Genomic DNA, 24,887 nt, shown 5'->3' with positions numbered 1-24,887 from the left:
ATTCTGGTTCTTCCGCCCGCAACACAATAATGCCTCCAACTTCGACGACTCTGCCGCCCGCACTGAGCACCACGGCCTCGGACGAGTTGAGCAAAGTGGCCCTGAACACCGGGTCCAATGTCAGTGTCAGCGCCTACCTCATCGCGCCCCTCTTCATGGTGCTCGCTGTGATTTTCGCCTCAGTCTTGGTAACAAATTTTCATGCAAATTTTGTGCAAAAAGTTTTGATTTTAAAAATTCAGGTTTTTCTGATCATTCGAAAGAGACGACTCGATGAACTGAGGCACACCCTGATGCCCATGTACAACTTTGACCCTGCGGACGAGGGCGACCAAGACTGGGAGCAGGAGCTGCTTGAGGCTGTCCAGGAGACTATGCCTTATCAGCACCAACTCAATATAAAAGTAAGAAAATGTAATTATTTCTCCCGATTCCTCCTAAAATTGTATATAGAACTAATTTTCTTGCTGAATGAATTATTTATTTGGGATTTTAAAATTCTATCAGGGGAATTTATAGATTTTCCTTTTAATATTGATTTTTATATTAAACGGAATATTAAGATTTTGCCGAATTATTTATGAAAGAAGTTTTGCTGAGGAAAATAAATGTTAAATTTGGCGCAGTAGTTTTCACGACTGTCCAGGCGAATAAAAGTCCCATAAATAATTGTGAAAAGTGGGCTGCGACTTTTGATCTTGCGCAGCGCGCATCCCTCGATCAAGAGCGGCTGCCTTTTCCTTTGCCGCCGCTCAGTCACTTTTCGTTCTTGCTTTGCGCTGGAGCAACTTGCTTCTCATATGAAGCGAAACATGGATCGACTCTCGTTACTTCTCACAATCGGTAAAGTAGTAAAAAATTTATATAATTTAGGTAAATTTTAACATTTTAATTTTAAAGATTTCAAAAAATTTTACTTAGATAAAATAGCAATTGCACCATTTTTTACAGTTTAAGCCAGAAAAAATAGAGTAAATTTTATTGGAATAATGAAAATCAATGAAATTTTGTGAGGGTGATCGGATTTATCAGTTTAATAATTCTATTAAATTTAAAATACTATGATTTCTTTTTTTTTTTTTAATTCCAATTTTTTCCAATTCTTAACAGGAAAAGCCAGATACAATTTTCAAGCAAGTTGTCTATTTCAAAAATTTTCGCTCCCTTTGCCAATGAAATTAGCAAATAAACAAATTTTGCTTATAAAGATTTTCCAAAAAATAATAATAATTTGATCTAGAGAATTCCTAAAATAATAAGTTTTTTGAGTGGATAAGTTAGAAACTCATTACGTGAAAAATTGCAAGTCAAAGTTGAAAAAATTGTAAAATTGTTGACGTTAAAGAAAATGGAGCTCTGAAATTTCCAGAGCAAACAAAGTTTAGAAAGAAAAAAAAACACAATTTAACAGGAAAAAATTTATCACAAATCTTCTATAATTAAATTAAAATTCAAAAAATGCCAAATGTACCAACATAATTTTAAATAATTAATAAATTTATATAAATCTTTTACACAAATTGTTTTTTTCTCCATTCTTGAAAACAATTGATCAATTTTCTTAAAAAATTTTATCTGATAATATTTCTTCAAATGAATAACGCAATAAATGCATTAATAGTATTACTAAAATCTTGAATTTTAAAAACAAATTAAGCTCTATTTTCTTCCTTCAATTGAATCTAAATTTAATACTCGTCTTTCATTTACCGAGATGTGCAATTTGGGCTCGCAGATTTTGATGCAACGTAATGGCGATTATTGGACCGCCCTTTGCACTGCTTTATTCGCAGTCAGCGGGGCGCTTTTTTACCTAACGTTGATGGGTTGGGAATGACGTCGCGCTCGTTGCGTTCGTTTCGGGCGCATTCTCATTAATAATAATAATGCTTTTATTAAACGCGTTTGCGTACAACTACTAATACATACATGCTATACATACTAAATAGAACTAGGCGCACCACCTATCGGTTTAACAGAGCCATCCAGGGCGTTCCCGCGCTTCATAAATCTTTATTTAGGCGGCGCGATCATTTATTTACCTTCGCGCCGATGAATCAAACTACTGACCCATTTTCGACTCCGCCGCCCAGCAGCCCTTCTCTGCTCACACACACCACCCTTTAATGTCACTCTTCGTCAACATACATGCACCACCTTTAGTGGTGAAAAGTTCATTGTGTGTCGTTGGGGGCGAACGGAAGGCGGAGGAGGCCAGCGGACGGTGCTATTTTCGGCAGGAAATTAGATTTTTGCACGAGAGTATATAAACAAAGCGGCCGCACTGGGCGAAGCTGCTTTTTGAATATGCAATTAATCATGATCATAATGAAAACACTCAATTTGTTTAAAATACTTAAACATGCAACCAAAATTTCTTCCAATTTATAAATTTAAAAGGAATAATCAATTTTAATTTGATCAAAACCGTAAGAAAAAATATAAGCTAAAAAAATATTTGAGAAATAATTAATTTGGCTTTGAATTAAGGCTTGCTGTAAATTTTAGGGAAATAATTTTAAGGAATATTAAAAATTGTATAAAACACAACGATTATTTTTTGAAAATTTGAATAAATTTTTAATTCCAAATTTCAAACTCATTCTTTTGAATTAAGTCCTGCTGTTAAAAATTTATTTTGAATCTGTTTTCCAAATTTTTGTTTTTGGCTCCTTTTCTCAATAGGCTGCAACCCGCGCAACACAAACATTGAAATCCGTTAAATTCACCCAAATTTTAATTTTTTTCATTCTGGAATGTAGAGCCTCAAAACTTAAATTTGATGCAAGTTCCCATTTAGAGATTTTTAGACTTCATTTTCACGATTTCCCAGGTAAAATTAAATTTTATATTCGTTTCTGTTGCGTTTAGAATTAAACATGCAATGAATAAATTAAAAAAAAAAAATGCAATTGTTCCTAATTTACAAAGGTATAAATTTTATTTGCAATTATTTTTAGTGTATATTTTTTTTTGTCAAGAGATTGCAAGAAAATATCTTTCAGATTGTTTTTTTTTTTAATTTAGCCCAAATTAACCCATTCTAATTTGATTTTTCCTTGAAAAGTCTCGATAAAATCAATAAGGAAAGAACTGAAACTTCTTCGTGAGTGGTCCCGGTCGTCCCGGTTTGAACAAGAAAAATTATGACGGGGGCCAATTTGTTAATTTTTCAACGACAAGCAAGTCCTTTCAATTTATTTAAGCCCACAAGACTCATTCAAGACGCGACACTTCCAAAAAACACCAGTTGCGTCATTTGCCTATTTTCGTCAACCGCACATTGTCTCCGATAAATTTCACCGCAGAGCATTTTTTTTCTTCCTCACCAAAAGCTGAAACTGATTAAAAAAAAATAAACAAACGATTATTCTAGAATTCTGAAGAATTTCTGATCTCGAAAACCGAAATAATTTCAAAGGATTTAAGTATCGAGAAGAACCGCTCCTTTCTTCTTGACGTGTTCGTAAATTTATTTCCCATACGAATCCATTAGGCGTCGAACAATTAAGTGGCACTTGAGCGAAGCTGCTCGGCTTAAGCGGCGTTTTTTGTGCGCCATCATTGTTTGCGTAGGGAGATAAAACTCCATAAAAGTCTCTCAAAAGCCAGATGACATTTCTCCGCCGCTTGAGAAGCAGGAAATTAAGACGTTAATTAAAAATTCTGGGAGCGCCACTTTCCCGTTGGCGACCGTCGAAAGGCCGTAAATTTTCTGTCAGCCTAGGAAAAAAAATAAATAATTTGGCGCAAAATTCCTCCTCTCCACGCTTACGTGAGTAAATATTTCAAATTTAATAATGAAAACTTTTGGTCGGCGGCCAAAGGGTGACGCGGCGTGTGCGAAATAATCGTGTACTCGCCGGAGCAAAATTTCGCCGTTTATTCCCACGACTCCGGAAATAGAATTCGAACGACCCATTTAATATATTTGTATCGAAGACGCCAGATGACCCTCGGAGCTAATAAAAAAGGAAGGTTAATCACCAATTAGACGGATCAAAGGAGCGGTGGTTAATTAGTTTTTCTGCTTTCTGGCTCCGAATGGGACTTTTCACGCCGCCTGTCAATTTAACACGACAGCCGTGTCCATTCAAAAGAAACGAAAAAGCAACACGAAAGGTATTAATCTCCTTCTGTTTACAAACTTAACGTTTTTGTTGAATGATTTAAAATAAATATTATTAAAAAAAAAGGAGCAAAATGAATAATTTAAATGGTTTTATTAAATTTATCACTCAAGGAAAGTTAAAAATAATTAAGTGGAAGAATTAATTAAAACTCTGCCATTTTATTGAATTAAAATTTTTTCGTTTTTTCAATAATTTCTAAACGTTTATTAATAAAAATCAAGAAATTCTATCTTTTCAAATTACCAGTTTTTATTGATTGTTTTTTTTTTTTCAACGTATTCGAGTTTCACAAATTAATTTTAATTTATATTGACCCGCAACCAAATTAATTCGGCCTAGATCTCGATTGAAATTAATTCTTGTTGATGATTTTCGCGGCCGCGTGTCGCGCGCGCTTCGTGGTCGGGCGCGCCCGAAGAGGGTGTGAGTGGCGAGATCGGCAGCTTAATTTTAGCAACCTGCGTAGGTGGATAAGTCAAACAGATTGCACGCCGCTGACAGAAACCTTTCAATTTGCTACTAAAAATAAACAACGGTTTACTTTTGGTATGAAATTCTCAAAGGCCAGATGGGTCTTTTATTGGACGCGCCAAAAACATCGTCCGTGGATGTGTTTGTGTGCATTGGCCAGCGGCGAGGAGGAAGTTGAGTGCATTCGGATTTGGACTTTTTTACGACATCCTCCAAAGTAAATTAACTGCTAGTTCCAGGGTCAACTTTTAAATCCACTGACCTAAAAATAAGTTTCATTAAATAAATTTCAAAGAAAAAAACAGTAAAATGTTTAAATCTTTTTAATTTATCTACAAATAAATATTTATATTCCTGCATAATTTAACTTTTTTTTACTCAGCTTTGAACGTCGAGATGGTTATTTTTGTTCAGACCCCATTTACTTCTTTGACGACTTTCATTAATTATCTCTGCGGGAAGAATTATTTGGTTGGCTTAACCCGAAATCGTCCTCGCTTTTTCATCTCCTCGGCACCCGAAGCCGCAGAAGTGTCGTCTTTTGTCACTCAATCTCGTTTTGCTTCGCAGCAGTGATAATGAGTAGGGGCGACGTCGGAGGAGCTGCCCAAGTCCAGCCGCAGCCCAGCAGGAGCGCCCAATTCACCATCGCTCCGAGAACAAACTGCCCCAAAATCCCCACCGACAACACCGAACTGCCTGGCAGGGCCAACACCCGCGTCTCATTAAAAGTAATTATAATTATTTTACTAAAATATAGTTCAAATTGAATCAAATATTCAAGATTTTTCCAAAAATTGAAATAAATTTATTTATTTTGATCCAATTATTTAAATTTGTCTAAAAATGAGGAACAAAATTGATTTTTTTAATATTTTTTGTTTTGTTTTAATCATAACGTTTGTTCCTCACCAATATAATTCATATTGAATCAAATATTCAAGATTTTCCCAAAAATAAAAAATAAATGGAGTTCCAATTATTTAAATTTTTCTTAAAAAATGAACAACATTGATATTTTTAATATTTTTTAATTTAAATCAAATTTAACATTTAGATGTGAATTGTTTTAGGAATTAAGGCAAGTAATGCGTAGTGTTGAGCACGTTCGAGGTCCACCTTTGGACGCCTACATTGTGACCACGGAAGACGAGCACCAGGTATACAAATCTCACTCCCTAGCTATATCTTGAACATTTTATTTTTCAAGTTCAAATGTGATACTCAAGTAAAGCAAAACAAACATAACTTTTCATTTTGACAGACAGGCTCTCCGCTGAACCACGACCGGCGACTGCGGTTCATCTCGGGTTTCAGCGGCTCCACCGGCGAGGCGATCATCACCAAGCTCGGCTCGGCGCTGTGGACGGACGCCCGATATTACGGACAGGCCGACTCCGAACTCGGCTGCAACTGGCAAATCTTGCGCAACGGAATTCGAAACGTACACCAACGAGAAGTGATTAAATTTTCAAACGTGTAAGAGGGAAACACTTTTTTTGCAGACTCCCACTGCTGCCGAGTGGATTTCGCAGAACGTCAACAGAAAGGGCAAAATCCGAGTCGGCGCCGACCCGAAACTGGTTCCTCACCACACGTGGATCACCTGGGCGACGGAGTTTGGTAGAAATTTTGTGGTTTTGCAATTTATAAATTATTTCCAATGAAAAATTAAAATGAGAAAACATTCAATCAATAGTAGATCATGCAATTTAAAAAAATTCAAGTTAAATTATTTTGTTTGACGAAGTTGACACTCGAGGAGATGGTCATGGAAATTAAGAGCCGAACTCTTCATTTCCATAAATTATTTTGGTATAATAAGAATAATATTATTGATAGGAAGAATCAAATAGAAGGGTTGGGTTTTTCTTTTTGATATTTCTTCAAAATTCAACCTCTCAAAATAATTCAAATTTAATATAAAACCAATTAAAATTAATATTTTTTGAAAATATTGATTAAATTTAAAATTGACTTGCATAAAATTTCAAAAGTCTTTGATATATAAATTCAAATTTTCATTATTTTCCTTTTTACAGAAAAAAACAACATGACTCTCATTCCAATTCTGGCAAATCTTATCGACTCAATTTGGACAAGTGACCGACCCGAGATGCCGAGCATGTCCATGTTTGTCCACAGCTTTGAGTACACAGGTGAATATCCTAACAATGTCTTGTATCTTTTTAACTTATTCCTTTTTACATCAAAAGGAGAAACGTGGCAGAGCAAAGTGAAACGAGTCCGAGGCGCCCTCCAAGCAATGGGCGCTGACGCTCTTGTGGTCACTGCACTCGACGAGATCGCCTGGCTGCTCAACATCCGAGGCCGAGACGCCATGTACCTGCCTGTCGCCCGAGCCTATGTCATTTTGTTCCACCAGAAAATTTTCATGTACGTCCCAGGTGCTTCAGTCCCCGAGTCTGTCTCCAACCACCTCAGAACCTTCAACTGCATTAGTGATCCATTTTGCGTCAGGTAAAAATATTGAAATTTGAATTATTTAATAAATAAATATATTTTTATTTTAGAATTTTCGAATATGACCAGTTTTGGAAGGACCTTCCAACCTTCTCGCAGTCCTGGAATAAGGTCTTGCTGCCTGTTCAGTTCAGTTACAATTCTGGATGCAGTCACAGAGTCGTGACTCAGGTGGGGACATTATTTTATTTAGAAACAAATCAATTGAATTATTTTTTTATACAGGTGCCTGAAGAAAAGCGCATGATGCAGCCATCGCCTATCATGATGTTGAAGGCAGTGAAAAATTCTGTCGAAATCGAGGGAATGAAAAGAGCCCACATCAGGGACGCAGTGGCCCTTTGCGAATTCATGGCCTATTTTGAGGACAAGGCAGGAATTTTTTTAATTAATTCTTAATCTAATCTGTGAATTCATATTTTTAGATGTCTGAGGGAGAGAAATGGTCGGAATTTCAGGTGGCCAGCACATTAGACAAATTTAGATACGACCAGCACCTTAGTCAGGGCGCCAGTTTTAAGACCATCGTTGGTTTCGGGCCGAATGGCGCTCAACCTCATTATCGACCTCAGCTGAACTCCTCACTCGTTATTGCTAAAAACTCTACTCTTGTCATTGACTCTGGAGGGCAGTACTTAGGCAAATCAATTTTTAATAAAAATTGGCTCTTTAGTTAAAAATTTATCTTTTTTTAATAGATGGAACCACGGATGTGTCCCGAACATTCCATTTTGGTTCTCCTACCCTGAAGCAACAGGAGGCGTACACCAGAGCCCTGGCTGGACTTCTAACCCTGTCGAAATTGAGATTTCCAAACTCGGTTGATACGACAGATGTTGACGTCCTAGCTCGATCTCATCTCTGGGCCGCTGGAATGGATTACATGCATGGAACTGGTCACGGAATAGGCTCCTTTCTTGGGGTGCATGAACGTAAGTTGAAAAATAATCGTGATTCAATTAAATATATTAATTTTATTGGAAATAATTTCAGCCCCCATAAGTATTCACTACAACAGCCGACAAAAGAAATCTTTCGAAGCGGGCCACTTTCTCACTGTTGGTCGGTATTTCTCTAAATTAAAATTATGTACTCAGCATATCTTTTGAAATTTCAGAGCCAGGATTTTATCAAGATGGGGACTTTGGTGTCCGAGTAGAAAATGTATTGGAAGTCGTTCTAGTCAAACAAAAAGTAAGGATTTTTTACTTTTTTATTGTTAATTTCTGGACCATCCTTAAATAAATTTTCTTATTTTTAGTATAACGTGTCCGGGCCCTATTACGGCTTCAAGACAACAACTCTAGTTCCTTACGAGCCAAAATTAATCAACACTGACTTCCTTACTCCAGACCTGGTATTTTGCTGAATTCATTTTTCTTAAAAAAAGGCTAATTCTTTTTTTAATTTTTCAGAGGAAAATGATAAACGAGTACAATGCAAAAGTGAGACAACTAGTCGGATCGGAGCTGAAGAAGAAACCAGACCTGAAGGGTTTCAAGTGGATGATGCAGAAAACTGGTTACATCCCCGAGTGGCTTCCACCCAAAAATTCAAAGTCTTCGATGCATCAAGAAAGTATTAAACTGTCATTCTTAATTTTAAGCGTCGTTACGATCTTATTGTGAGCACTCGATATACTCGGGGACTTGGAAATTTCTGTGATTAAATTTGAGTGGTCATGAAATAATAACGTGTGCTTAAGTGTGCGTGTATAAACTTGGTGTAACAGATGATTGAAAATGTCAAACAATCTGCATTTTGAACATATAATTAACTGAAAGTGAGATATATCATATGAGCTGCTGTTGCAAATCGTCTGCATTTCAAATTTTGATCAAAATTTCTTGTATTGTGTATTAAGTATGAAAAAATTATTAACTTTTAAAGATTTCAAAGGGTTAGTGTTAGAATTTCCATTCCATGAAGTTATTGTGTATCATATAATAATGAATAAATCGTCACGTCTCCAATCCAGTTTTTCATATTTTATTATTTTAAAATTAGTGTACTTCATCGTAATTTATTAAAATAATTAAGTCATTCGACTTGAAATAATTATTAAGCCTAGGAGAAAAATTCTGCTGGTTTATAAATTTAAAAATATATTTTTGTTTTTGTGATATTCATATCAAAAATGTTAAACGGGCGAGTTTCTTTTTTTGCACACTTTAATTGCTACATTTATTTTGTTACAAAAGTTCAATTTTATAAGTTCACATTGCAAACAAAATCAAAGGCAGTTTTCTTGCACACTCTTCTTTAGTGTGTATAATATTTTTTGTAGCATATAAATCTATTGCTTTATTAGAGATTAATATAATAAAAAATTCTAAATTTAACATAAACCAATACAAAATAGAAGAAAAAGTCATTATTTTTATAACTGGGAATCCACAAATCTGCACTCCTCTGCGCTCAGGTCCAGCGAGTTTTAATAAATGAATGAATTTGTACAGTACATTTCCTAAATATATTACAAAAGTTCAATTTGATAAAAAGTTCACATTGAATACTCCATGACATATAAAAATATTATATAAAATTTTAGGTAAATTTCTCTCCTCAAAGACACGTGCATTAATTCTTCTGTGCCCACATAAAAATGACAATCATATTTTTTTCTTTTATAAATTATTTTAGATAAAATTAATCATTAATTGATTGGAATATTTACATAAGTGCACACCTCCTCAATTATTTCAACATCGACATCCTCCTTTTTAATCTCAACTTTTACATCTGGGTTGGTCTCGGGCTTAATGAATAAATCTGTTAAAATATCTGCTTCAAACTTCCTGTCGATTTCCTCCTCCACGTCGATTGTTTCGGCCGCTTCCGGGGGAGGTTGTTGAGGTTGGCTCGGTTCGGGAGGTTTACTCGGTACTTTAGGGTGGCACGCCTTGACGTGCATTCCCAGGCCAGCAGGCCCGTCAAATACTTCCGAACAAATCGGACAGTCGAAGTTCATCAAGCCGGTCAGCGCCGCTTTCTGCGCAGGCCAAAGTTGGTGCTGAGTCGGCGGTGGAGGTTCAGGTCTTAAGTAAGGGTGGCTTCTCGCCTGCGTCTGACCAAGTTTTTCAGGGTAAGCCACTGGATTTTGAACGAGCTGCGGGTTGATTCGGCAAACGTGTCCGGCCACCAGAAATTTGCAGCTCACAACTTCACCGCACGTTGCGCAGGGTGCAACCTGGAGGTGGTCCTGGGCCACGGACACCGGGATTTCCCAACGGCAATATGCACAGGTGAGCATTTGACTGTGACTTTGTTCGTAGTGCTGCTGGAGGAAGGTCCGGCAGGCGCATTCTTGGCCGCAGTTCGCACACCTTTTGTACAAAATATGCTTCTGCAAATCATTCCAGTTTCCGACGCTTTGCTTGCAGTAGCGGCAGGCGAAATTGGTCACCTGGCCGCAGTACTTGGCAAAGTGCTGCTCAAACTGCTTCACACACTTGAAGCGATATTTGCAGATCGGACAGGGCCGGTCGAAGTGGTGCTGCTCCTGCCCTTTGTGCACAAGATGGCTGCAGACCGAACAAGGGAGCTGGAGTTTCTCGTGGGCCCTCAGCTCGTTGATGCAACCGAACGTTATGTTGCAGCCGGAACAAAATCTGTTTTCTGCCATATGCTTTCGGTAATTTTCCATTGAAAAATATCTGTACTTGCACGTGGAACATTTATGAGAAGTGCTAACCGCCGGAAGTGGCGCCAGCATTCTCTTGATTGAGGAAAGTGGATTCGGAGTTTGATTATTAATTTGAGCCGGATTAGGATGAAACTGGCGAACATGTTCGGCTAATCTAATCTCGCATCCGAAACTATTGTTACAAAAAGTGCAGATACACTTCGCACTTTCCTTGTGCATCAAGTACATCTCATAATTGGGGAAAATGTGATAGCAAGAGCTGCAGGTGAGCTGAATGGGTTTGATGCAATCGGGCTCCGTCTCTTGGTGCTTCTTCAGGTGGCCCTCGCACGGAAACACGCGGTCGCACCTGCTGCACTTGTTGCTCTTGACGTGAACCTCATAAAGGGCCGCAGTGGAACAAACTGACATGTCGAACTTCTCGCCGCATTCGCATGTGTAGGACATGTTGGGCTTCTCGGCCAGGTGCTCGCAGGTCTTGTCGCTGTTGTAGGTGCGCTGACACTGAAGACAATATGAAAATCGCAATTTCACAGGAACTTTCTCGGTCATGCTGAAACAAAAGAGAAATTAATTAAATGAGATTGATATGTCAATTCATTGGAGCAAAGAAACAATTCAATCTAAACAACTTTAAGAGCCACTTTTTGGCAATTACTGAAAAGAATTAATAATAATTGGAAAGCCTTTTGATTTAAGAATGTCGGTTACGGACGTCATGAGAGTGATGATAATCCAATTAAAAAGCATTACTTTTAAATTTTTATAAAGATGAAACGGTTCATGGAACGGTCAATACAGAAAACAAGCTGTGAGATCGTTTTATAAAAGTTGTGTGAGTAAAATTAGGAGAGTATATAATTTGCTCGACAGCAGACAAGGAAGGTTATTTTATCGTTATGAATAAAATTGATGATCAAGCGATTATGTATACTTTCTTGAAAACCACAAATTTGCTGCGTGAACGTGACCTGCATTTTTACTGTCTGAAGTGGATTCTTGTCATGATTTTACACATTTTGTGCCCATACTGCAGTTTGGACTATAGTTACGAAGTTGCAGTCCAAAAAATCTACGCCTGGGGCCTAAAAGTGGGTTTTCAATCTGAACTTTTAGCCAAAAAATAGAAATTAGTTGGCGCAGAGAAGCAAGATAACTCTTGCTCTTGCGTGCAGCTTGTGAAAATCTTTGTGTAATCTAAAAATATTGTTTAAATTTTAAATAAGCAGTCTTGATTTTAAAAAAATTCGTGATTATAAATTAATGAAAAATAACTTAAAAAATTAAAATTTTAACTTTTTAACCCAAATATTAATGTGCGTATAGTGAATTAAAAAATTTAATTATTTAAAAAGAAATGTCTCATAAATAAAAAAATTCTTTTAATTTATAAAAAAGTTTATAAATAAAATTTAAAATCTTAAAACTAACAAATTCAAAGTCCCAACCTATTTCATGAACAAACGCGCTGCTCGCTGACTAATGCAAGAATGAGCTAATTAAAGACAGATTGATTCGCGGAGGTGATCTTTATTGGGTGATTAGCGCGCGGCGCGGTCGACCGCGGGGGCGCCAAAGGACGTAGAGCACATTACGCGTTTTCGAGAAAAAGCTGTTTGCTTCCTCTCTCAAAAAAGACATCCACCTTTAATCAAATTGGTGGATCGGTTGGCTAATTACATAATTACCGGATGCCATTGCTTCCAGCACTTCCCTTCTTGATTGATTTTTTCAAATTTTTTTGGGTGCCTGGAGTCATTCGGCGCCCCCGTGGTCAGTCGCGCCACACCCAATAGAGATCCCCCCCCCCAATCAATCTGTCTTTAATTAGCTCATTCTTGTATTAGTCAGCGAGCAGAGAATTATTTGCTCATGAAATGGTTGGTTTTAAGATGTTAAAGTTTTATGTTAAATTGTGGTGTTTTCCAATTTTGCTGATTTTTTTGTATTTCTCGTGCTCATGAAATAGGGTTGACGACTGTGACCGAAACTGGTAGACCCATTGGTTTTTGAATAAAAACAATTTTTACAACAAGAAATAACCCGATCTCATTTTCATTTACATGATCATCTACTCGAGTGGAGACAAAAATAAAATATGTATTTAATATGGAATTTTTTTGTTTCGTTTACGTATTTCATTATTTTATTTTTGTTCAATGCAGTGAGTAACAATTAAGCGCTGCGTTTTCAGGATAAATTCCGCTCCCCCCGCGCGGTTTTCGTTTTCTTTTATACTTTTTGAATGCCCTCTTTGAGCATCCCATCCGCGGCATCTTGCAGGGGCCGACGGGACAATACATTTGATTGATGTGGGAGAAAAATAACATCAAGGTCAAAATTAATGTGTGAAAAAAGGTAGCAAACAGGAGGATACAACTGAGGGATCAATTTTGATCTTCCTCTTTAATGAGATTTTACACACAAGGAGAAAAGTTCTAAAAAAAGTCATTATCAAGTAACATCTACAATATAAAAAGTGATTTTCTAGGAATATTGGCGTCAGTAAAAAACAATACAATACCATTTCAGAGCTGATCCTTTGATAAGCAGCTTTGTTGCGAAAATGATCCAAAGTTTTTTTTTGTCTGTTTATCCTGTTTATCAAATGCAGAGAAACGTGGGATAATTTAGCTCGCAGAACAAAGCATCATTATGAGCAAAGAAAATTAAAATCGGCCAAACGTTGTTGTACATAATTATGTTTATATTTAAAGTCAACGGACTACATTATTTACGTCCTACATCCTACAAAGTATGAGTTAGTGGAAAATTCCTCCCCCGCATCGCTTTTTGGGGCATTTGTGATATTTTTCTTCTGTAAAAATTTTGAAAAGACTAACAAAAAAAGTTGCAGGTCACGAATTGCCCGCTGAGGTTCTGCTTTTTCATGGCGGTCATAAATATTGAGGGCGACCCAAAAGCCACATCTGGCCCAGGCTAGCTAAACTAACCTGGGTATGAGGAAAATTCAACATATTCTATTTTCAATTTTGCTGCCGAGCTAGAGAAAGCCAGCCTGAGGCCTGGGCAAGGCTAGGATCGCTTATTGATTTATGTTTCAATATATTTGCACTACCTGGCGTATGAATGAAAAATAATCTGAAACCATCAATTTACTAGGCGTGCAAATTATGCCAAGTACACATGTTGCGAAAAAGGTGCTATTTAATTAGTTTCGATAAAAACCGGTTTTATGTATACGCAACCCACCCTAAATATCAAAATATAAAGGGTTTCAAAAACTCGTCGCTCGTGGCCAAAAAAATATAATTATATATCCAAGGGATTTAAAGATCTTTTATCATTGAAGCTTTACTTTCCATTCCTCATTCTTTGCTATTCTCCCTGAAGAGGTAAATAAAAAAAGCACCTTGATGTGTAACACGAGATCGAATCAATTTACCTTTGCAGGTTGTTTGGAGGAAAGAAGAGCGTTTCCAATTTCTTCTTGATTTTTTTTTGTCCAGCAAAAAATGTTTGGTGGAAAATTTCTGCTGATAAAACTTTTTCGATCTACATTATATTTTGGCAAATTAATCTCCCGGGGTTTCCGTTGAAAAATGTTGATTGTTTTGAGTTCAAATTAGAGAATAAAAAAATCTTGTTTGTATTTTTTTACAAAAATCGAGACTGGTTTAGATTTTAGATAATGAAAACAAAGGACAGTACTCTAATTGAAAATTCTCTCAACTTATGGAGAAAAAAATCTGATAATTCAATTAAAATTTGAAACAATTGGTTTCACAACATATAATAAAGTGGATTTTCTCACCTCAACACTTTTCAGTGATGGTCCCTTTTTGTTGTACTCTGTGTAAAGTTGAACTCCCAACAAACTGTTATCAAAAGAAGGGATCAAAAGTTAAGTAGCGCCAATTAAAAAAAAAGGTCAACAATTTAAACCGTTGAGTCACAATCCAGACTAATTATTTAATTTGCTTAAAATAATATTAAAATAAAAAAAAGTCAATTCCGTACGTCATTGAGCAATAAAAAAAAAATGTTTAATAAATTTTTATAGTTTTATTATTGGAGAAAAAATTATGAATACTTGATATTTGGAATTACCAACAATGGTAAAAAAATGTGCAAAATAATAAATTTCACACAAAGTTTATTTCAACCATATGCTACAAAAAGTGCAGATGTGGTGCGCGTTTTTGTGTTTCTTGAAAATTTCGACAGATGGGTTTTGTTCACGAGACGCTTTCTCAAAAGTCAAACTAATCGAGCAGTAAAAAACTATCTGTGTATCATAACGGGAATGTTTATATTGCAATACAATAATGCGTCCAGCAGCTGAGAAATTTCGTGAGATCGGCTTCTTTAATCAATGCACGGTCCGTGGATGATTTTCATGCATGCACGAGTTCATTGTTTCGATTACAATTAAGAACTTCCTTTTATTTACCAGCAATTTAAATAAACCATGTCAATTAACAAAGAGAACAATTAATTACAAGAACAATGAGTGTAAAAATCGGTAAAAGCCATTAGCGTAAAGACGCGTAATCTGCTAAAATGAAATTAATTGGGTGAGAAAAAAGTATCTCTCAGACATGAAGTTATAATTGGCAGAAATTTAATTACAATTACAGGAAGAATTATTGATTATAAAAAAAAGATAATATTTGACGGCTGCACAGCTGCACGCTTGAAATTCACATATTAACTGAGTAAGAACTTCAGTTAAATGACGAATTAATTATTAAAGAATTGATCGACTAGAAATAATTGTATTAATCCACCGCTAGGAAAGATCAATTTAAAAAATTCCCTCACTAAACCTTTTTCAAAACGATGGCAAGCTGGAATAAAAAAAGAAATATCACTAAATCCCTCTTTTCCAATTATCAGGAATCCTGAAGAGTAAATTTAATTTTATAATGTGATGCAACGAACTTATTAAAACGGCGCATTTTTAATCCTGACGCAATCAAATGGGTTTATCTCGTAACTTTAGAAGTTTATCATCCGAGTGGTTGAAAATTGTCAGACAGCAGGATGATAAAATTCTTTAATGCGTTTTTTCACATCAAATATTTTGAATTCTTAAAAATAAACATCATTTTAAATAAAAGCGGCCGACGGCCGTACCTCTCCGGAAGGTCGGCTGAGCCTAAAAAAAGCTCCGCCACAAAATTAAATAAAATCTTTTCAAAAACAATTAGCCTTTTCTGATCTCGGTCTTTAAACCTATTTCATGAGCAAAAGTAAAAAATAAAATACCAGGAAATTAAAAAAAAACATAATAAAAGTTAGAATAATAATCTATTTTTTGTAACAAAAAAATTTACCTTCCAATTTTTGTGATTTAATTCAATTTCATTTCTTGCTCCTATAAAACCGTGAATGAGCCCATTTTTCTGTAAAAAAATCAATTTTCCCGAACAAGAATAAAGCTCGTGTTAATCAAACTTAAGAAAGCATCTTTCAAATGCACAAAAACAAAATAAAATGGAATTGGAAATATTTCAAATATTTACTCACCCTTCGCACGACACACGTCTGCTCACACTCACTGCCGCAACTCAACTCGCAGCAGTCGCGGCTCGCGCTCGCGGCCTCGCGAGTCGTCTCTCCGCTCTCCGCCTGGCTCGGGATTGCTTCTTCCCACAGCTCCTGTCCCCCCCTCTATGCTACTGTAAAACTGTTCACATTTCGCGGGAGAAAAATAATGGTGTAGCATCACAGCCGCCGCACGAACGAGGGGTTGCCGGCGCCAGGGCTGCGTGCAATCCAGAAGGGTCGCACAAGGGGGAAAAGGAAAACTGATCGAAAATTCCTAGGCAAATTCAATATTATGCCACTTTCACATATCACTCCACTACTATAAAACAGCAAAAAAATTTCAGTTAAAAAAAAAAATCAGTTATAAGAAACAAAATTAAATAAGTTGAAATTTTTAATTAAGATTACCGACGAGAAGAATAAAAATAATAATTCCCACCTGGTTAGATTGAAAATAGAAAAACATAATTAGCAATTATGGGAAATTTATAAATTATTTATTTTTATTTTAGAGCCTTAAATTAACAAATTTTCAGAATTCCAAATGCTTATATGATTATAATAAAATCATATTATGGAAGCATTGACACAGTGCAGATATCTCTTATAAACATGAAAATTAATAAATACAAAATTTTCAGCCTGTTGCGCACATTTGAGACTCTTAATCAGAACATTGATAAACACTCAGTAAAGAATACAATATCGTTTTACATAATTATGGCGAGTTAAATTGAGTAATTAAAATATGACACTAAATATAAATACCATGCAATATTTTTTTAATGGGGGCGCTGGTGACAACACCATTTAACCAATTTTTCAAATATGGACAATACAGTTAGAAACATTTTTTTTAGAGTTTGAAATTTCATTGTGCAATAAATGCACACAATAATTAGAGAAATTTTATATATCACACAAAATAAACGAAAATTAACAAATTAATACTTAATCAACTTATCTTTTTGATGTCACAAAAAAGCATTTACTCCACCTCGGAGTCCACGAGATCAACGACCTCTGGCTGCTCGATTTCGATGGGCAAGTCCATCAAACCTGAGATGTCCGATTTAGTGCTGCGTGGCGGGAAATACTCTTGAGCACCTGCAGTGCTCGAAAAGCACCGGTGCTGTTCCTTGAGAGTAGAGCACTCAATCAGCTCTTTACAATTGTCACAGGACCACTGTTTGTGGTGGTGAACTTCCTCCTCTTGGCTGTGGAATTTCTTATGGCAAAAGCCACAGAATGGTGCTGTTGGGGCTGCCATGCAAGGTAGATGCCTTTGAAAGAGGCCGTGACATCTGAATTTCTCTTCGCAGGAGTCACATTCATACTTTACCACGGCATGCCGATACCAAGAGGTAATCATCTGCGCAATCATATTTAACACAATTTAAAAATTTTGCTGAGAATCGAAGTTGCAAAAAGACAAAAATGTTATAATGAAATTTTTGCCTTCATATATGATTTATTTTCATTAATTATATAATTTTTTAAAAAGGAAAATGGATGAGGTATGGTAAAATGTAATAATCTTTTTTAGTTTAAATTATTTTTAAATACAAAAAGTAAAAGATAAATTGCTTCTCACCTCGCTGCCGCAGTGCTCGCATGTTTCTTGACGACTTTCATTCGATGCAGCAGGGAGTTCCACAATTTGGTCTTGGCGATTGGTCAGAAAGAGGTTTCCCTTCTTGTGCGAGACTGGGTCATCAGTTGTGCAAAGCTTCCTGAAGTATTTAGGATTTAATACAATTTTAACACATAAAAATTAAACAAAAGTGAATGACAAAATAAATGAACTAAAATAATTTTAAATCTGAAAAATCAGAATAATATTCATGTCTTCATTAATTTCAAAAAAACTCATTTTTTATTTTTAGAGGGAGTAGAAGGAAGAAAGTTTTGAGTGCAATTTTACAATTGCTGCTATTTGTTGGTGTTGTATGCAAAATACATTAGGAAACGATGATAAAATCAATTAAGGACTGTTCCAATTTTTTAATGCTGAAGGATGGGCAATCCAAAGATTGACAATAAATTATAAAAAAGTGCTGAACTTAACTTGCAATTGTATATAAAAATTGTCAAATATGAGTTGGCTTTAATCGTGTTATATTTGAAATATTTAAATAATAAGATTTTGATAGAAAATTTCATTTCATATTCGAATAATGATCGACACACATACTTGGCAGCTGGTTCTTCAGAGAGGCTGCAGGCAAATGACGCTCTTCTGTGCAGCAGCAAAACTCCTTGACATGGGAATTCGAACATGCAAGAGCTGCACTGGCGATTGGTGAGGTGCACCTGTGGAGAGTCCATATTCCCGTAGCAATTAGGACATTTATCTCCTTTTGCTGTCATTGCATGATTGTGGCCTCCTGCAGATTTTTTTTCGCTCCTAGATTTGGAGCAGCCTTTGAGTGACTCGTGGATTTTCCTCCGCGTTTCGCAACTAAAACTTTTATTGCAAACAGCACACAAGCCGCGGTTCATGTGCGTCTTCAGGAGCGACTGTTTGTTATGTGGAAACCTTTTGGTGCACCAAGGGCAACGAATTTTTTCGTTCTTTTCGGAACGAGGATGCTCCTGACAGCCTAGGCACCCAGATTTGGTTTGGCACCCGGAATGATTTCCAACTTGAACAAATATAAAGTTTTAATTAATTGTAGATCAAGATATATAATGTTTTTTTTTCATTAAATTATTTTGCCGAGGTTTGAATGCAAAACATTCATTCAAGCCTTTCATTTTCTTATAAGGACCTTTTATATGTCCTGATTTTTTTTTTTTTTTTCATAAATAGAGTAGATTAAGAAAATGAGTAAAAATATTCATTGATTGAAAAGTTACATGGCTGGGTTCAGTTTTATTGAGATTTAGTTCAAATTACCCCCTTAATACAAAATGTACTTGAATGTACGTGCTTATTCATTTTTAATATTTAATCCTGTTTCAACTATTAAATATTTTCATTTACAAAAATTACCTTGTGGCTTTGCAGTTTTTGAAGTGGAAACAGCGGCGGGTGCAGGGTGCTTTTGTGCAAGCGAACGTGAACTGCTGCTGGTCGCTGAAGGAGGCGAGCGAGCCGTGATGGTGGTGGATGAGCGGCCAGTTTCTGCTGAACGATAAATAATGAAATTTTTAGAACTATATAACAAACTATCTTAAGAGAATTACATATAATATGTAATAAAAATTTTAAAAATTAAAAAAAAAATCTCACACAATATGAGAGAATTTAATAACGCAAATTTGATTTTTTGCATCGCAAATTTCTCATGTATGCGTATACTTCCTCAAAAAAAAGGAGCAGGAACAATGAAATCAAAATTACATACTTCGAAATGCACGAAATGACTTTTAAATAGATTAATTTATAAGACCATAATAATAGTGATCTTTCGTCAATTTCCATTTTTTGTTTAATTGAAATGTATTCCAGAATAAAAATTTATGGTTATCAAAAATAAAATTTAATAATGCACAACATTGACCAATGCATATTGTGGAAAAAATTTATGATCACCTGTTGGCAAATTCTTCGAAGTGCTTGGCGATGATCGCTTGCTAGATGACGATGAGCCAGCTTTGTCCATGGTGTTCATTCAGTTGACTTTATGCAAATGAAGTGTGTGTTTTTGCACTCAAAACAGTCAAAACGATTACAAAGATCCGATTTACACACAATCAATATTGACGACTATAACTGCTTCAAAAACTGAGGCGAGAGATGAAGGCGATCGCAGGCGAGAGAAAAATAATCGGCCAAAAATAAGTGCTTTTTCTGCAGACACACAAACCCTTAGCCTGATCTCTCTCTTGTGCAGCTTTGTGATGACTGATGATGAATGCATGTTGAATATTTCTAGTATATGCCACCACCCCGGTCGGTTTCTATGTACCTGGTATGTACTTTAAATTCTTGCCTAGCCAACTCAATCTTGCCAATTTCATCGCCTCTCCCTCCAATGTTTTCCTTCCATGCACCAGTAGGCGAAGGAACATGGCCAAGGATAAATAATAATAGGAGAGAAATGAGCAGAAAACTCAAATTATGCGCAAAATATGAATTATTCATTCCATAATAATCAGAGATTTGTTAAGTTCTTTTTAAAATGTCTTATTTATAAGTTTTAACATTCCCATTTAAGTTATCACTCAAAACAGGCATTCAAATAAATTTAATTTTTTTCTTTATTTTATAATGAAAATTTATAAACACTAAAAGTCAAGAGAATTTATTTTTATATTTTGGCTACCCAAAATTTTAATTAAACTATTAAATTGAAGATGCTCATATAAATGCTATTTGACCAGAAAATTAAAATAAATTAAATAAATTTACTTTTTCCACTCAAATTTTCAGGCCCGAATTTACTTACAATTAAAAATCTATTTTTCTTACAAAATTTCAACGCCCTCTGCAAAAGTCCGCAGTGGACGAACGCTGCTATACTCATCTCATATCACCAAAAGAAAAGTAAGCTTGAAAAAGGAATCTGACGTTTATATATTCTAGATCTTGGACAAAAATTTCTTGAAGATGCTTCGTAACTAATGAAAAAAGAATAGAAAATCACAACTTTTCTGTTGCCCTCTCCAACAATAAAGAAAGGATACAATTAGGATACTAGTAAAATCTAGCCTCAAACTTTCTACAACATTTTTCATAAGTGAAACAAAAAATTCAATATAAGAAAATCAAATTTCAAGGTGAGATATCAAATTTATTTATCTCTGGGTTTGCCTATTATTGGCGACAAATCAATCTTGTCAGCGACACTTTTTATACTTAAACATATTAAAACTTTTGAGGAACTGAGATTTAATTTACGCACAAACTAAAAAATATTTGAATATTCATAAAACAGAATAAAATTTTATACTTTTTCAAGTTTACAGACAAGTACGGTCTTTGAGATCGTGCAGAATGACGACGTCATCATCATCAGTGCTGACGGCGCAGTCTGTGATTTCGACGAGCTCAGGCTCTTCCCGCTCCTCCATCTCGACAGGCACATCGATGATCTCAGGGATGTACGGGTTGACCACAGCACCGGGTGGAAGGTCAGGACTGGGCACTCGGGGATCGTCGATTGGCAGGGCGCAGACGTGCTCCCTCTTGAGCGTTTCACACCTAAGCTTTTTGCCGCACCTTTGGCAGCTCCTCGGCTCGCAGTGCAGCATTCGACGAACCCCACTGCCGAGGGCAAAGTTGCAGTGCTGGCACCTGAGGTCAACGACCGCCGAAAAGCAGGTCTTCTGGTGCTGCTCCAGTGCGCCACTGCACTTCAAAGTGCTGCAGCACCACTCGCAAATGTGCTTTATACCGAGATGCTTGTGCCACTCAGTAAATGACGAAATCTGGAAACAAATTAAAACAATTAGAACAACTTGAAAATTAGTCTTAAAGAGGAAAAAACGATTTTGAAACTCTGGAAAGTAATAAAATTTATTTAAAATTAATTAAAATCTTCTATCCAATTCCAGGTGTTAAATAAAAACTGATGTTAGCTTTTGACTCAATTAATTTATAAAAATTCCTGCAATTTATCTAAACATTTGGGTCAGAAATATACGAAATATGCTTACAGGAAGTTTGCAGTAAGGACAATCACTGCATTCCTCTTCTGAATCTGTATCACATTCCATTGCTTCAGATTCCTCGGATTCCTCTTGGAGGGACTTTGATGGCGAAGTCAAGGTTGAAGGCTGGCTCGAGCGAAGGCACTCTTTTTCAGCCTGGTGGCAACTGAGATCTTTCGGAGAGTCAAAGCTGGTCTCGCATGCAGTACATCTCATTCTGTCTTGTTTCTCTGAAGTCCTAAAATAAACAAAACAAATTAGTTCCATCAAGTAATATTTGAATTAATAAATAAACTATAATTATATTGATTGACAAAAGATCACAGCAGCATTACTTAAATTGACTTTGAAAATACAATTTAATTTATTTTTGGTTTAGTTTTTAAGCAATCATACGAGAATTTGAAAAGAAAAACTTTTAAAATAATTAGAATTATTAAAAAAATAACTCTAATTAAACGGTTAAAAACATTACTCAGTTAAAAATCAATTAAAATTCTCATTCTGATATTAAAATGAATAACAACTAACTTCTCCTCATCATTGTTGTTATCTCCTTCTCCTCCACAAATCCCCGAAGTGTCTTTGTGAAACTGCAAGACTCCTCGACATGCGAATTTCAGGCCACAGCTGCAGTCGAGGTTCTCGAAATGGGCGTTGAGGTCAAGGACGGAACCCATCTTCTTTGTGCAAACAATGCACTCGAGGTCAGAGAGGGTCTGCCGCTTTTGTTTGCACTGCGCCTCGTGCCTCTTGACCAACGTGGCGCAGTTGAAACTGCCACCGCAGTAAACACAGGTTTTGTACCTGCGATGGTCAATCATGTCACTCTCCTTGTAGCATCGGGTCGAACACCTTTTGCAGACTAACTGGGAAGCATGGCTGGTGGTGGTGACCAACTTGCAGCCCTTGGTGTGGTGTTGCTTGAGACGAGTGCGGCAGGCAAAGGTCCGGTGGCAATTGACACACTTGCTGTCCGCAATGTGCTTCTCCAACTCACTCTTCTCCTCAGCGAGGTAAATCTTCCTGCAAGCGGCGCAACGCACACGGCCTTCGAGTTGGTTTTTCTTGGCTGGCGACGATTCAGGTGAGGTTGACGAACAGGAGAGAGAACCTTGCCCATCTAAAAATGGAGAATTAGAAAAATCAATACCAAGTTTACAAAAAAATAAATGGATTTTTAAACAAAGATCAATTAATTTTCCCCTAATGAGGTATTAATTAAAGATTTGGTTAAAATTTCTGGATTTTTCCAAATTTACATAATTAAAAAGCAGGTAACAGAAAAAAATTAATAAAACTATTCAATATAAAATTGAATTTTCCTTTAATTTCAGCCTTTGAGATAAAGAAAATAAGCATTCGTTCCTAAACTTTTCCCCAAATTCATACAATTTAAAAATTCTTTATCGGAAATTAAATTATAATTATTAACGATTAGTCTAAGGAAAACTCACATGTTGTCTGGAAAATGTGGTCAAGAAGCTGGACAGTGTAGTCATCATCATCCTTGCAGTGCACTCGACTGCTGGTTTTCACAGGGTCGATCATAGAGACACCCGATGGTGACAAATTTGCACCCATATTGAATCTGTTTCCTAAAAAATTCAAATTTTTAGTCCAATTTCTTTAGTTTTTCTAAAATATATAGAAATTTTTCAAAGGTTTGAAAGGAAATGAAATTTAAAAAAAAAAATGCAAATTTGGTAAAAAAAAATTATGAAATTTAAAAAAAGTCAAGATTTATCTGATTTTCAAAAATTTTCCGTTAATTAGACTGTAACCCTTTCAACCACAAATTTTATGACACTATCAATACAAAAACAAAGTTTAGCGAGTACATAAAATCGTTTATCCAACGAGATTGTTATTCTAATTCAAACTTCACGAAAAGTAGGAAAATTCTTATCAAAAATAAAACGATTATAACCGCTAAAAGCGCGGACTCATTACAGTGACGTGAATAACAAGATTTTGAAGACGAAAATCAAATTCACCTGCAGCTCGGATTCGACCTGCCGACGGAGGATCACAGCCTAATCGGTTCATTTCTGCAGATCTGAATAAGTCACAGAGAAATGCGATGGTTTTCGCCTTGTTTCGAGCTGCGGAATTCGGATCAACGCCGAGACTCTGTTTCAAGAGAGAAGTGCGGACGAGAGCTGCACCGACTTGACACCCCTTCAGACGTGCAGCGACTTGTTTTGTTGTGCTTTTCGTGCCTCGTGGGTGCCTCATGTCGCCACCGCCGGCCCAGCAGGAAAATATTCAGGCGGTGGAGAGGGAAGGAAAAGGAAAATCGCTGCCAGTATGAGATTTGACAAGGTTATCTTTGGCAACCGCGAGGAGGCGTATTCGTCATTAATTATTTTTTATTTATTCATTTTTGATAAAAGAATATAATTGTTTTTTTTATCCAGTCGAATGCGCGTATTTTTATGCATAAATGATTAATTGGATTCGAGCGGATATGATTAAAGCAAATTAAATAATGAAAGGTGATAAAATAAAACTTTTGACGAGAACTTTTTAAATCTCCAGAAATCTTGCAGAAAAATAATATAATTTTACAATTACTTAATTTATTGTTTTTTTTTTTCATAATTTATATTATAAGGATTATAAATTATAATTCAATCTGCGTGAAAATTTAAAAATACGTCTTGAATTAATTTCATGTTTTTTTTTTTTTAAATTTCATTTTTAATTTTTATCTATTCCGAATTGGCTTAACAATAATTAGGCTGTGGTGCTTTTTAAAATTAGTTTTTTTTTTAACTAATAATCATGCAAACAATGAAACTGAACAACAAAAATATGAAATCTTTAATTGATTTATAAAATATTTTTTTTTTAAATTAACCAGAGTTAATTATGTTTTTTAACTTTTAAAAATTAAAATCTTAATTTAAAAATAAAAATCAATTGCAATATAATTATCTTTTTAAAATTGAATCAAATTAATCACCAACTGAATTTATGTTAAAAAAAAATTTCATACTTTTCGCACATGGAGAGGATTGGTGGTCTTGGTTAACTTC

The 24,887-nt window shown here is 35.7% G+C and overlaps 5 protein-coding genes across 8 annotated transcripts; 2 read left to right on the top strand and 3 right to left on the bottom strand.

The window, feature by feature from the left end:
* Positions 1–29: 29 nt before the first annotated feature.
* Positions 30–459, top strand: LOC132204634 (uncharacterized protein C3orf18-like). The gene is made up of 3 exons (XM_059633256.1): positions 30–188; positions 243–404; positions 454–459. The coding sequence occupies exons 1-3, from the start codon at positions 30–32 to the stop codon at positions 457–459; spliced, it is 327 nt and encodes a 108-aa protein (XP_059489239.1).
* On the top strand, positions 264–9,066 carry LOC132204336 (xaa-Pro aminopeptidase 1-like). 3 transcript variants are annotated; one of them, XM_059632798.1, is made up of 15 exons: positions 264–404; positions 5,175–5,335; positions 5,678–5,764; positions 5,869–6,048; positions 6,110–6,227; positions 6,647–6,763; positions 6,821–7,085; positions 7,139–7,259; positions 7,314–7,460; positions 7,514–7,727; positions 7,787–8,020; positions 8,082–8,150; positions 8,206–8,282; positions 8,350–8,445; positions 8,504–9,066. In XM_059632798.1, the coding sequence occupies exons 2-15, from the start codon at positions 5,183–5,185 to the stop codon at positions 8,714–8,716; spliced, it is 2,091 nt and encodes a 696-aa protein (XP_059488781.1). In that variant the 5' UTR covers positions 264–404; positions 5,175–5,182; the 3' UTR covers positions 8,717–9,066. The 3 variants fall into 3 exon arrangements, with proteins under 3 accessions (XP_059488781.1, XP_059488778.1, XP_059488779.1); XM_059632795.1 differs by lacking the exon at positions 264–404 and adding an exon at positions 775–843; XM_059632796.1 differs by lacking the exon at positions 264–404 and adding an exon at positions 777–843 and having other exon boundaries at positions 5,178–5,335.
* Positions 9,067–9,089: 23 nt separating this feature from the next.
* Positions 9,090–16,279, bottom strand: LOC132204337 (histone-lysine N-methyltransferase PRDM9-like). Of its 2 annotated transcripts, XM_059632799.1 has the most exons (3): positions 16,228–16,279; positions 14,510–14,573; positions 9,090–11,287 (listed from the first exon to the last, which is right to left on the bottom strand). In XM_059632799.1, exon 3 carries the CDS (start codon positions 11,284–11,286, stop codon positions 9,745–9,747), a length of 1,542 nt encoding a protein of 513 aa, XP_059488782.1. In that variant the 5' UTR covers position 11,287; positions 14,510–14,573; positions 16,228–16,279; the 3' UTR covers positions 9,090–9,744. The 2 variants fall into 2 exon arrangements, with proteins under 2 accessions (XP_059488782.1, XP_059488783.1); XM_059632800.1 differs by lacking the exon at positions 14,510–14,573 and having other exon boundaries at positions 16,228–16,275.
* Positions 16,280–16,775: 496 nt separating this feature from the next.
* Positions 16,776–20,067, bottom strand: LOC132204531 (zinc finger protein 320-like). Its single transcript, XM_059633081.1, has 5 exons — positions 19,787–20,067; positions 19,244–19,375; positions 18,443–18,893; positions 17,843–17,981; positions 16,776–17,620 (listed from the first exon to the last, which is right to left on the bottom strand). Exons 1-5 carry the CDS (start codon positions 19,863–19,865, stop codon positions 17,237–17,239), a joined length of 1,185 nt encoding a protein of 394 aa, XP_059489064.1. The 5' UTR covers positions 19,866–20,067; the 3' UTR covers positions 16,776–17,236.
* Positions 20,068–20,966: 899 nt separating this feature from the next.
* On the bottom strand, positions 20,967–24,056 carry LOC132204326 (zinc finger protein 433-like). Its single transcript, XM_059632780.1, has 5 exons — positions 23,844–24,056; positions 23,304–23,444; positions 22,378–22,969; positions 21,853–22,084; positions 20,967–21,624 (listed from the first exon to the last, which is right to left on the bottom strand). The coding sequence occupies exons 1-5, from the start codon at positions 23,893–23,895 to the stop codon at positions 21,157–21,159; spliced, it is 1,485 nt and encodes a 494-aa protein (XP_059488763.1). The 5' UTR covers positions 23,896–24,056; the 3' UTR covers positions 20,967–21,156.
* Positions 24,057–24,887: the final 831 nt, after the last annotated feature.

The sequence above is a fragment of the Neocloeon triangulifer genome, unplaced genomic scaffold (assembly GCF_031216515.1).
Source record: "Neocloeon triangulifer isolate White Clay Creek 2 clone unplaced genomic scaffold, ASM3121651v1 ptg000022l, whole genome shotgun sequence".
Taxonomy (NCBI): Eukaryota; Metazoa; Arthropoda; class Insecta; order Ephemeroptera; family Baetidae; genus Neocloeon; species Neocloeon triangulifer.
Note: the sequence above shows the minus strand (reverse complement) of the source record. Positions and strands in the feature narration are given on the sequence as shown.